This window comes from Colius striatus, chromosome 22, assembly GCF_028858725.1.
Source record: "Colius striatus isolate bColStr4 chromosome 22, bColStr4.1.hap1, whole genome shotgun sequence".
Taxonomy (NCBI): domain Eukaryota; kingdom Metazoa; phylum Chordata; class Aves; order Coliiformes; family Coliidae; genus Colius; species Colius striatus.
In genome coordinates, this window is record NC_084780.1 from 4,742,541 (window position 1) to 4,754,795 (window position 12,255).

Genomic DNA, 12,255 nt, shown 5'->3' on the forward strand with positions numbered 1-12,255 from the left:
AGGGTCAGGAAACTTGTGGGAGGGTGAGAGCAGAGCTGAGGGAGCAATGGCCCAAAGAGGCTGAGGGAGGGGCAGGAGGTTACTGGCCACCTCAGAGGCTTTGCAAAGTGAGGGTTTGATGGTTTAACCCTGGCTGGGTACCAACTGCCCACCGAGTTGTTCCATCACTCCCCTCCTCAGCTGCTTCTAGCAGCTCTGACTCAAAGCATCCCCCCCTGTAGCCCCCTCTGGCTACCAAAACCCACCCACACCCACTGCAGAAGCTAAAACCCTCTCTCCTGTGTCTGCAACTCCCCCCACCAGGCATGAAAAACCCGACTCTGAAAACATCCCCCCCAGCAAACACCAGCAGCACCACTGCAACAGCAACCACCGCGAGCAGCCCAGGGCCGACCCCGACGCCAAGACGCGGGGCGAAGGCGACGGCCGCGGCTCGGACAAGCTGGAGAGGAGATCAGAGAAGGCTGAGAACAAGAAGGAGCCTTTGGCCAAAACCAACGGCACGGTGGGGCAGGAGATGCCCTCGCAGCCCGGCAGCCCCTACCCCGAGGCGTCGCGGGGAGCGGGGGGCGCGGAGCGGCCGCAGCAGCCCAACGGGTGGCCGTACGCCTCGCCCAGCCGCCCCGGCAGCGCCGCCTTCCCCCCGGCCGACGGGGACAGCGGGGCCCTGCGCCGGGGCTGTGCCCCCAGAGCCAACCCCGACAAGGTCGCCCAGCGCAAGAGCTCCATGAGCCAGCTGCAGCAGTGGGTGAACTCGCGCCGGGGGGCTGTGCCCCCTGAGGAGCTGAGGAGGTGAGGGCTGGGGAGGAAGGGGCTTGGTGCTTTTCCACAGGGTTGCCCCACGGGTGGTTGTTTCCCTTCACATTGGATTTTTTTGCCCTCCTGGGATTAGAGAGTCTTGTTTCTGTCCCAGAGTGTTGGTTCTGGGCTGTGTGTGAGCTCTGCAAAGCTGAGTGGGATGGATTTAATGAAGCTGGGGAAGGGCCTGGAGAGCAAGTCTTAGGAGGAGGAAGGGCTGAGGGAATGGGGATGTTGAGCCTGGAGAAGAGGAGGCTGAGGGCAGCCAGCAGCACTCTCTGACACTCCCTGACAGGAGGCTGCAGGGAGCTGGGGGTCGGGCTCTGCTCCCCAGCCATGAATGACAGGACAAGAGGCAATGGGCTGCAGTTGGCCCAGGGGAGGTTGAGGCTGGAGCTGAGGCAGAACTGTTTCCCTGAGAGGGGTGTGAGCCCCTGTGCCAGGCTGCCCAGGGAGCTGGGGCAGTGCCCAGCCCTGGAGGGATCCCAAAGGCGTGGAGCTGAGGTGCTGAGGGCTGTGAGGGTGAGGGGAGGGCTGGGATTGCAGTGGCTTCAAGGGCTTCTGGAGGAGAGGCTGCCATGGGGGCCCTGGGAGGAGGGATGCCAGCTGCCATTCCAGGCACTGCTTGTTCTCAGGCTGCCTCTGCCCATTGGGACCCTCAATTCCTGGCCACCAGCCTGCTTCTCACTGTCTCTTCCCCTCTCCCAGCCCCACCAGGTTTTACCCCATGTCTCGTCGGGTGCCTGACTACTATTCCCCCTACTCACCGCAGTACCCCGAGGATTACCAGTACTACCCTCCCGGGGTCCGTCCCGACAGCATCTGCTCCATGCCGGCCTACGAGCGCCTGAGCCCGCCCTGGGCTCTGGAGGACAAACGCCATTCCTTCCGTAACGGGGGGCCCTACCAGCTCCGGGACTGGAAAGAACACCCCTCATTCGGCCGGCAAGATGTCCCAGTCTGGCTGCCTGGGCCTGGCAGACAACCGAATTACCTGGACGAGGTGGACGGGGCGTCGGGCTCCCTGCGGCGCCTGTCGCTGCAGCCCCGCTCCCGCTCCGTGCCGCGCTCGCCCAGCCAGGGCTCCTACGCCCGGGCACGTCTCTACTCCCCCGTCCGCTCGCCCAGCGCCCGCTTTGAGCGTCTCCCGCCCCGGGGAGAGGACATTTATGCCGAGCCCACCACCTTCATGATGAGGAGATCCATCAGTTCTCCAAAGGTAAAGGCCTTGAGGGGTGTGGGGGGGTGGAGGGAGATGCTCGCCCGGGAGGCTGCAGCACAGCCTGGCTTTAGAGTGCCACTGTGGTGGCTTCATGGCTTTAGGTCTCCTCTTGTACTCATACAAAGCTGCCTGGGTTGTGCTTGTTCGCTCCTGGCTGCTTCTGTGAGGCTGGAGACATGAGGCAGGAAGGGATGGGAATGGGGTGCTCAGGGGCACTGTGTGTGCTCAGGGCTGGGCCCCTCACTCACTGCCACAGGGACACTGAGGGGCTGCAGCGTGGCCAGAGCCGGGCACAGAGCTGGGGAAGGGGCTGGAGCACAAGGGACTGGGGAGGGGCTGAGGGAATGGGGGTGTTGAGCCTGGAGAAGAGGAGGCTGAGGGCAGCCAGCAGCACTCTCTGACACTCCCTGGCAGGAGGCTGCAGGGAGCTGGGGGTCGGGCTCTGCTCCCCAGCCATGAATGACAGGACAAGAGACAATGGGCTGCAGCTGGCCCAGGGGAGGTTGAGGTTGGAGCTGAGGCAGAACTGTTTCCCTGAGAGGGGTGTGAGCCCCTGTGCCAGGCTGCCCAGGGAGCTGGGGCAGTGCCCAGCCCTGGAGGGATCCCAAAGGTGTGGAGCTGAGGTGCTGAGGGGTCAGTGGTGCTGGGCAGGGTGAGGGGAGAGCTGGGACTGCAGCAGCTTCAGGGGCTTCTCCAACCAAACCAGTTCGGTGAATCTCTGATGATTGATGTGTTCCCAATCAGGGAGCACTGCTGGTCCTGTCTCCCTGCTGCACACCTCAAAACCAAGTCTCACCTCACTGCAGGACCAGAGTTCTGCCCTTGCCTGTGCTTTCTGGCCTCACATGTCCCTGCTTTTGGGTGGGGGGTCTCCTCTCTCCTCAGTACGACTACCTGGGTGACAGGCGGCCTGGCCCAGCAGGGATGTACCCGTACCACTACCCAGCATCACCCTCCATCCACGACAAAATGGTGAGTACCCTGCAGGGGGGGTGAGCCCCGTGGGCTCGGGGTGTGCAGAGCTCCCAGGGGATGTGGGCAGCTCAGGGGGCTCCTCACTCAGTCAGCTGAGGAGGAAGCTCAGTGCTCTGGGGTCAGCTTTGTGGGTTGGAGCTGGGCTGCTCTGGGGCAGGTTGGGACTGCAGGTTGTTGTACTGATGTGCTTCCAACCTTTACTGGTCCCTCCCAGCTATACCCAAAGGAAACCCCTGTGGAAAGGCCTTTGGTCCTGTCCTGCAGCTCTTGTGGGGGCAGTGGGACATCCTTGGACCCCGTTATGCCCTGTGATGCTGGGCTGGGCTCATCACCCTCAGAGTGGTCCCTGGCTGAGGCTGTCACCCACCCTGCACCTCTCCCCCTCTTGATTCCTCACTTCTGGCTCCAGCTGCTGCTTTTTTCTTCCTGCATCATGTTTCCCCTCAGAGTGCTGAGAGATGAGAGCTGACAGGGTGAGACCAGGAGGACCCTCTGCAGAGCTCAGGGGTCCCAAAACCACAGGGCAGGGCTGGCAGTTGTAGGAGAGAGAAGCACGAGTTACCATAACCTGCTCATGCCACCGTCCATCCTCGCTAGCCAGAGACACGGGAAGGGCTGTGCCTCCTGAGGCATCAGGAGAGCAGGTCCACGTCCACAGCAGCTCTCCCCAGCCCTGTGCCAGGGAGATGCCTCTAAACAGAGGTGCCTCCTAACAGGTGCCTTTTAGGGACAACTGTTTCCTTGAGAGGGGTGTCAGCCCCTGTGCCAGGCTGCCCAGGGAGCTGGGGAAGTGCCCAGCCCTGGAGGGATCCCAAAGGCGTGGAGCTGAGGTGCTGAGGGCTGTGGGTCAGTGCTGGGCTGGGCAGGGTGAGGGGAAGGCTGGGACTGCAGCAGCTTCAAGGGCTTTTCCAACCAAAGTGGTGGTCTGACTCCCCAGCTGAGAGGGTTTGGCATTTCCCTGGCCTTCACCTAACTGCTTTGCTTCTTCTTTTATATGTTGTGTGTTGGTTTCTTGCCGCGTGCCTGCTGGCTCCTGCTAGGATGAACTTTTAGACCTTCAGTTGCAAAGAAACCTAGAGTATTTGGACCAGCAGGTAGGCAGAGCTGGCTGCAAGCCTCATGCTGCTTACATTCCCACATGCCCTGTCCCCAGCAGTATCCCCTTCCCTCCCAGAGCAGCATCTCTTCCCCTAACATCCATCCTCACCCTTCTTGGCATTAAAGCAGCACGAGTTGTCTTTTGGTTTGCATCTTCCATCCTTCCCATCTGTAGGATCACTCCTTGCTTGGCAGAAAAATCCCCCCTGACAGTGCCTTTGGTGTGTTGTGTTGGAGCTGGGGGGGAGAGAGGGGGGAGCTCCCATGTACCTGGGAGCTGTTCTGGGGTGCAGGGGGAAGCAGATAGCTCTGAAAGCCTCCCCAGGTTGGTGTACAATGTGCTTCTGGCTCAGGATGCTGCAAAACACCCACACCCAGCAATGCCCAGAGCTGGTGCTTCCCATCTGGGGGGCAACTGGGTGAGCTGTGGGGAGCCAGATGGGTGTGAGGTGGTTTTGGTGATGCACTGGCCCTGTTTGATGCAAGGTGGGCATGAGGCACCCACTGGGACTCATACCAAAGCAGGAACTTGCAAGTTTTTGCATGCTAGAGGGGTATTTGGAGGAAAGCTGTGAACAGACTTCATCCAGGAGTGTGGGCTGGGGGCAAATTGGTCTGGGAGAGACCCCTGGGGCTGCTGGGGTTAGAACTGCAGGCACTGGGTGATATCAAAGCCAGGCCAGGAGCTGTTGGCCAGTGCTGCAGCCCAGGCACTCGCCTGCAAAAGCCAAGCTCACAGTAAGGGAGCTGCTCCAGAGACAATCTCATTAGTCTGCAAATCTCCATCGGTGGGTGATGGCCAAGATCTGTGTCTGCCCTGGAGCAGAGCCAAGGACAGGCAGGAGCACTCGCTGCAATAAAAGCTCTCTGGGTTATTTCACAGCCATGGGCAGCAATGCTTGCTCTCCAAGGCTCTTTAAAACACTCCCTAAAAAGGCTTTGCATCTCCTCCTCCTCTCCTGCTGACCTCTGGAGAGACTAATTTGGAGTGATGCTGTCAAGTATCTCTTTTCAAACAGCTTGCTGTGTTATTTTCTCTCTCATTGCTTGTCTGGCTGCAGGGATGGCTCCCTCAGCTGCATCCCAGGTGGGGTTTGGTCCCTGGGTTGTGCTTCAACTGCTGGTACCCCTTGGACCTTGAGGGTCTGGGGTCTGAGGGGCTTTCCTTTGCATCACCTGCACTGGACTGAGGGCTCTTGCAGCAGTGAAGCTCCAGTGCTGCTGATTTGAGCAGCTGCACTGGGCAGTACCCAGGGACCTCGTGGTTGTTGCTGCTGTACATCCCACAGCAATGCACCCAGAGCAGCAAAACCTTCCAGGCTGCAGGAGAGTGAACAGGCCCCAGGGCTGGGGTCTGTGCTCCTTGGCACAGCTCAGGGCAGCATGGATGGCTGCAGCTCTGGGAGGTGCAGTTGTGATGAACTGAGGGTTACCCAAGGTGACTGGAACACAATGAGGGGTGATGGGCATCAGCTGGAACACAAACAGTTCCCCTGGCACAGGAGGAGCAAGTCCTTTGGTGCTGAGGGGAGGGAGCCCTGGCCCAGGCTGCCCAGGGAGGGTGTGGAGGCTCCTTCTCAGGAGGTTTCCAACCCCACCTGGACACGTTCCTGTGCCCCCTGAGCCAGGGGCAGCTGCTTTAGCAGGGGCTGGGGCTGGAGCAGCTCTGCAGGGCCTTTCCCAACCCCACCATGCTGGGATTCTTGGATTTTGCATTAATGGGAGAAGCTCCCATGCTCTGGAACTCTGTTCACTTTGCTCCTTGCCAGCCCAGAGCTGGCACCTTCCCTGATGCCTGGAGCTTATCTGCACCTTGAGCAGGGCCATCCCATCCCTGTGAGGACAGGGCACTGAGGAGCAGGGCCTGTCTGTCTGTGTGCTGGCAGCACACTGTGCTGTGGCCATCTGTGCAAGCCTGTGTCTGTGTGTGTGCCCTTTGCTGCTGCCCAGCTCTGAGCTGGCTCAGCTTTATCTGTATTTTCCCCTCAACAAAGTTTTCAAGGTTGTGCAACCACCCCAGGATGCTCTTGAGTGCACAGAACAGAGCAGCAACCAGCCAGGGCTGCTCTCCATGTGCCTCGAGCCTCTGGGACATCTCTTGGAGGTGGCATCTGGGACTGAGCCACCTCGACGGCACCCGCAGCACCCACAGCACCCACAGCACCCAAGTGTGTCTCTGCTGATCTCTGCACTTTCCTTCTCTGTCTGCCACAGATGAGTGAGAGCGAAACCCTGATCAGTATGGTGAACAGGATGGTGGAGACCTCCCCTCCTAGGGCTCAGCTCTACATGCAAGTAAGCCTCCGGCCGGCGGGCCGTGCATGGCTGGTGCCCCACGCTCCATCCCTGAGCCTCACCTCCTGCCATTCCCACTCATTCAGGCTCCAGCATCCACTTGGCTCTGGCACATCATGCTCTCAAGGACCTGCTAGTCCATCACAGGCTTTGCTAATCCATCCATGAGCCATTCAAAGCTGGTAAATCCTTGTGCCTGAGAGCACAAGGTGGGGACGCAGCGATCCTCGTCCTCCATCGGGCTTTGCCGTCTCTGTTTGCTGTTGTGTTGATGAGGAAAGGAGAAAGCGTGGGATGGCACCTTGTGGTGTCCCTCAGGGCCTTGTGAGCCCCTGTGCCAGGCTGCCCAGGGAGCTGGGGGAGTGCCCAGCCCTGGAGGGATCCCAAAGGTGTGGAGCTGAGGTGCTGAGGGCCAGGGGTCAGTGCTGAGCTGGGCAGGGTGAGGGGAGAGCTGGGACTGCAACAGCTTCAGGGGCTTTTCCAACCCAAATGATTCTGTGATTCTATGACTAAAAGACAGGAATCCAGCCCCAAGCTCTACTCTTGGGAAAGGAAACAGCCTTTACCCCCCTAAGGCTCTGGCTCCTTTTGTTCCCCAGCCCAGGGAGGGCTGCCAAAGCATCAGGATGGCTTTGCTGATGTCGGGCTGCAGCTCTGAGCACAGGCAGGTCCTGGCACCTGGGAACAGGTTTCTGGCTCCCATCATACTGTCAACCCAGGGCAGAGGGGCTGTGGGCCCCCACTGTGCTGCCCAGAGCATCTCCAGTCTGTGCCAGCAGGCAGTTGCTGGGGTTTTCCAGTGAGGGGAAGGTGTCTGTTTCCATTTGCTGTGTGCAGGAGCAGGGATGTGCTGGAGGGTAAAGCTGGAGGTGCTGAGATGCTCCCCCTGGCCAGGCTCCCTGCCCAGAGGCAGCAGCATCCCCATGTGCCAGGCCCTGCCCACAGCCACACTGGGCATTGCCCAGGTTCAGCTCTGTTTGTGCTGTCTTACAGTTTTAAGTAGCTCTAAAGCAGCATCTTGCTTTCTAGCAATAATGATCCCTTTCTTCCTCTCTTATGCCTTTCATCTCTAGATCTTGGAGGCATTTGATTGGTGAGGTCCCATTAGTAATTTAGATTTCCAGGAAAGGAAGATGACTCACAGAGAAGCTGGATGGTGAACAGCTGATGATTTATAGGTGTTTCCACTCTGCTAAGTGGGATTAGAGCTTAATCTCTCTGCCTTTGTTTCCCTGCTGCCTATGAAATGGAGGCAGTTAATGATTCACAGGGCATCTCTCTACCTCAGCTCTTGGCATCCTGCAGAGAGGTTGGCTCTGGCTAATTCAGTGGGGTGTACCCAGCTGATGGGCACCAGGGCTGGGAATGGGGAGGGAGGTTGTGCCTTCATCCCAGCTCCAGCACCAACATCCCTGCCAGCGCCTGCCTGTGGTGGGGAGCACCCACTGCCCCCACAGCCTCAGCTCTTGAGCCTCTTTCTCCACTCATGGGGATGGGGCAGAGGGGCTGGGAGCTGCCTCTGCTTCCCCAGGGGCTCTCAGAGCCAGGCTTACCCCACACTCTGCTTGCAGGTGACCCCCTTCCCAGAGGCCTACAGGGAGACCCTGCATGCCTACAAGATCAGCGAGCAAGACACTGATGTAAGAGCAAACGCCTGTCCTGGCCTCTGCCCTGTGCCATTGTCCCTGTCCCCATGGAGAGAGCTGTGTCCAGTGCTCCCACACAGCTGGGCTGGGACCCAGTGCTGCTCCAAGTGTGTGCAGCCTAGGGACTGAATCCTCCTCTGAGCTTTGCTGCTTGTTCTTGCCCCATGTCCGTGTTGGGATGAGATCCCAACTAGGCATTGTCCCATTAATCCAACCCTATGGGCTGTGTCCCAACTGCATCTTCTCTCTAAGGAAGAACTGTTTCCCTGAGAGGGGTGTCAGCCCCTGTGCCAGGCTGCCCAGGGAGCTGGGGGAGTGCCCAGCCCTGGAGGGATCCCAAAGCCATGGAGCTGAGGTGCTGAGGGGTCAGTGCTGGGCTGGGCAGGGTGAGGGCAGGGCTGGGGCTGCAGCAGCTTCAGGGGCTTTGCCACCCCAAATGATTCTCTAATTCTTCCAGCTGAGCACAGAGCCATTTGCACAGGTGTTCCCTGCACACCCCATCACTGGGGCACTCATCCTCTCTTTCTCTTTCCCTGCTGGGAGCAGAAGCTGCTGGGGAAGCTGTGTGAGCAGAACAAGGTGCTGCGGGAGCAGGAGAGGCTGGTGCAGCAGCTCCGAGCAGAGAAGGTGCGTGTTGGGAAGCGGCTGTTCAGGGATGAAGTTGGCTGCATGGTGCCCAGGCAGCACCTTTGTAGGTGGGAAGTGACTTGTCCTGCTGTTCTGAGGACACCTCAGTGGGGGCATTTCTGAGCTGAGGTAGATGCTGCAGTCCCAGAACTCCCTGAGCATTAATGGCCTGTTAAGGAGGTAGACTGCAGCTCCTGCACCAGCTGAGCTCTCATGGCTACATTTCCTTCCCCAGGAGAGCCTGGAGAGTGCCCTGATGGGGACACACCAGGAGCTGGAGATGTTTGGGAGCCAGCCTGCCTATCCAGAGAAGCTGCTGCACAAGAAGGAGTCGCTGCAGAATCAGCTCATCAACATCCGTGTGGAGCTGTCTCAGGCCAGCACGGTAACGGGGCTTCTCTGGGCTGGGCACTGGCTCCTCACCCACTGACAGCTCTCTTCTCTCTTCTTGTTAACTAAACAAAAGAGAAGGGAGAAGCTCCTGCTTCTATCTCTGTCTCCTGTGCTGCTGTGCCGTCAGTTCCAGGCACTCCTATGGGCACAGCCCCTCTGTGCCTGGGATGGGTCGTGTTGGGTGCAGCATCCTCCTCCTTTCCTGGGTGTTCCCACACTACCCTGGGCCAGGGCTGCTAGCAGATGGGGAAGAAACATGCTGAAGAACCCCTTAACTCACCCAGCTCCCCCCACTCCAGGCCCTGGCAAACAGCACTGCTGAGTATGAGAGCCTGGAGAGTGAGGTGTCTGCCCTGCACGATGACCTCTGGGAGCAGCTGAACCTGGACATCCAGGTGAGTAGGACCCCACCATCCCTGGGGTCTTCCCTGCCATCCCTGGGGTGACCCTGCCATCCCTGGGGTCCCCCTGCCATCCCTGAGGTGCCCCTGCCATCCCTGGGGTCCCCATGCTGTCCCCATGGAGGTGGAAGCCTCCTGGCTCCTTCAGCCCTTTGCTTTTCACAAAGAGCCAATTTGAAAGTGGCTGCTCCATGCTCAGCCCTCAGGATCCTGCAGAGGGACTGTGGGCACCTGGTTGCCATGGAGGAGCTGCAGCTGGGGCTCTGCCAGCTCTTCCCCAGCCCATGGTGGGTGTCTGGGGCAGCAGGATGATGTCTCCTGGTAGGAGATGAGCCCTGGGTGTGAATGGTTCAGCCCCTCCAGGCTGTGTCTGCCTCAGCTGAGCACACAGGGGTCCTGGGGCTGAGCATGGTGGGAGCCTCTCTGACCCTCTGCCCCTTTTCCTCTCCAGAATGAAATGCTCAACAGGCAGATCCAGAAGGAGATCTGGAGGATCCAGGACGTGATGGAGGGGCTGAGGAAGAACAACCCATCCCGTGGCACAGACACTGCCAAGCACAGAGGTGAGCAGGGTCTGTCCCTGCACTCACATGGTGTGGGACGTGCCCAGTGCCCACTGGGGATGTGGAGGCCCCAGAGTCACCCTGATTGCAGTGCACACCCTGACTTCTGCTTTTCTCCACAGTGGCCATTGGTCCCTCGGGGACATACAGCTCCAACAGCCCAGCCAGCCCCCTGAGCTCAGCCAGCCTCACCAGCCCCCTCAGCCCCTTCTCCCTCGTCTCCGGCTCCCAGGGCTCACCCACCAAGCCAGGACCTGGTGAGGTGAGTGAGCTGGGACAGCCTTTGGGAGCCCTTGGCTCTCAGGCTGGCCCAAGCCCTTGCTGGGTGGGCACCAGGCACAGAAGGTGGCTGTGTTTCCTCATGGGCTGCAGTGTCCCCTGGTGATATTTGGGTCCATGGTCCTTCCAGGAGCTGCATCTGGGCTTTGCAGCCTCGAGGCTCCTGCATCAAGCAACCCTCAAGGCTGAAAGTTGCTCAGCTCCAGCCTTTGGCTTCAGTACCAGCTCCTGCTGCCACCACAGTCCCCTTGCTCAGGGTCTGGCAGTGCTTGTCTCATCTTCCTCCATGGTTTAAGGGAATCTGGGGACTTCCCAACCCCACCTGGCTATACAAGGTGATCATAGAATCATAGAATGGAAGGACTCTCCAGAGCTCATCCAGCCCCAACCCCCTGCTAAAGCAGATCCACCTAGATCAGGAAATGCTGAGGGCTCCTGGGGGCCAAGCTCAGGAACCCCTTGCTTGGGCAGACCCTGACCCTTGCTTGCCCTTGCTGCCCTGGGCATGATCAGCAGTGAGGGCAGTTGTGGGAGGTGGGAAACACTGTCCCCTCTGCACAGGGGATGTGGGAAGCACTGTCCCCTCTGCACAGGGACACAGAGGCCCCGGGAGCAGTGGCTGCTCTCCCTCCTCCTTTCCTTGGCTCGATGCTTCCACTGTGTGTTGTCTCGGATCTTTTTCTAACTGTCTCTTCCTTCCCTGCTCTCAGTGTCTCTGCTCTCATGCCTCCTGCTCCTCTCCACCCCAGGAACCAGGGCCGCCTCGACCTCCCCTCCCCAAGTCCTACGTGCCCCTGGAGTCTCCTCCGACCGTTCCTCCGCTCCCCGGCGAGAGCCGTCTCTGGCCGTACCCCACCTCCCCTTCCTGGCAGCAAGGCAGCGAGGCCAAGAGGGGACAGGTACCAAAACCTCTCCCAAGTAGCAGTGGCCTTGTCCCTCCTCCTCCTCCCCAAGACATCAGCTGGCAGGGGCTGGGCTGAAGCAGGAGATGGGGCTGCTCACCCTCTGCCCTGGCTGCGGGGGGACAGGGACAGCGTGGAGGTGGCACTTGGCATGGGGACAGCAGGTACCTGCCCTCTGCACGGGGAGCAATGTCCCTCCAGCAGCCTCACCATGACCCTCCTGTCCCTGTCAGATCCCCAAGCACCCACTCACAGCACTCACTGCTCTCGTTCAAGGCAGGGACTGGCCCTTCCTGGGCAGCCCCTGAAGCTGCTGCTGCAGCCCCCAATGTCAACCCCTCTGCTTTCCTCTGCCCTTGCCTCTGTCACTGTCCTTCTTGGCACTGCTGCCCAGCAGGATGTGCTGGCACATCTGTACTGGTGCACATCTGTACTGGCAGTGCTGACACATCTATACTGGCAGTACTGGTGCACATCTGTACTGGTGCACATCTGTACTGGCAATGCTGGCACATCTCTGCTAATGGGGATGACCCCTCCAGCTCCTGCCCATCCAAGGCAAACCCAGCTCTGAGAATCCCTGCCAATGCCTGGGCTGTGCTCCCACCAAGGGAAGGAGTTTGGGCATGGCAGGGCTGGGAACTGCAGAGCCCTGACACCCCCTCTGCCCACGGTTTGGGGTGCCCTGGTACCAGCTGGTGTCTGCTGTCTGCTCCTGGGAGCCTGTCTGTGGGCCCTGTGTCATCCCATGGCTGTGGAGAGCAGCAGGACTGTCCCCAGGCAGAGCATGACCCCCAGGCAGGACAGGGGCTCACTGAGGACCTGCTTCCCTCCTGCAGCCCAAGCCAAGCTTCGAGCAGAGCAAGAAAGAGACACAGCGAGGGGCTGCCCCTGGGCCTGCAGGAGAGGGGCTCCCACAGAGCTGGCAGGAGCAGGAGGCAGAGAAACAAGCAGCTCTCAATAAAGGTAGGACACTGGGGCTGGAGAGTCCCACTCCAGCAGCTCCCTGGGCCTGCCAGGCACTTGGGGTCTTGCTGGGACCCTGCCCTTGGACCC

At 59.9% G+C, this 12,255-nt stretch overlaps 1 protein-coding gene across 9 annotated transcripts in view; it reads left to right on the top strand.

The window, feature by feature from the left end:
• The window catches only part of PLEKHA6 (pleckstrin homology domain containing A6), a 47,633-nt gene that overhangs the window by 31,629 nt on the left and 3,749 nt on the right, over positions 1-12,255 (top strand). For 7 of the 9 annotated variants that reach the window (XM_062013449.1, XM_062013447.1, XM_062013450.1 and 4 more), the window contains 11 exons: positions 304-792; positions 1,507-2,017; positions 2,906-2,992; positions 6,308-6,388; positions 7,960-8,028; positions 8,581-8,661; positions 8,897-9,046; positions 9,354-9,449; positions 9,907-10,018; positions 10,141-10,280; positions 12,039-12,165. In XM_062013449.1, the coding sequence (XP_061869433.1) occupies positions 304-792; positions 1,507-2,017; positions 2,906-2,992; positions 6,308-6,388; positions 7,960-8,028; positions 8,581-8,661; positions 8,897-9,046; positions 9,354-9,449; positions 9,907-10,018; positions 10,141-10,280; positions 12,039-12,165 (1,943 nt within the window). The remainder of the gene's footprint in view (positions 1-303; positions 793-1,506; positions 2,018-2,905; positions 2,993-6,307; positions 6,389-7,959; positions 8,029-8,580; positions 8,662-8,896; positions 9,047-9,353; positions 9,450-9,906; positions 10,019-10,140; positions 10,281-12,038; positions 12,166-12,255) is intronic. The other 2 variants (XM_062013445.1, XM_062013446.1) reach the window with 2 other exon arrangements.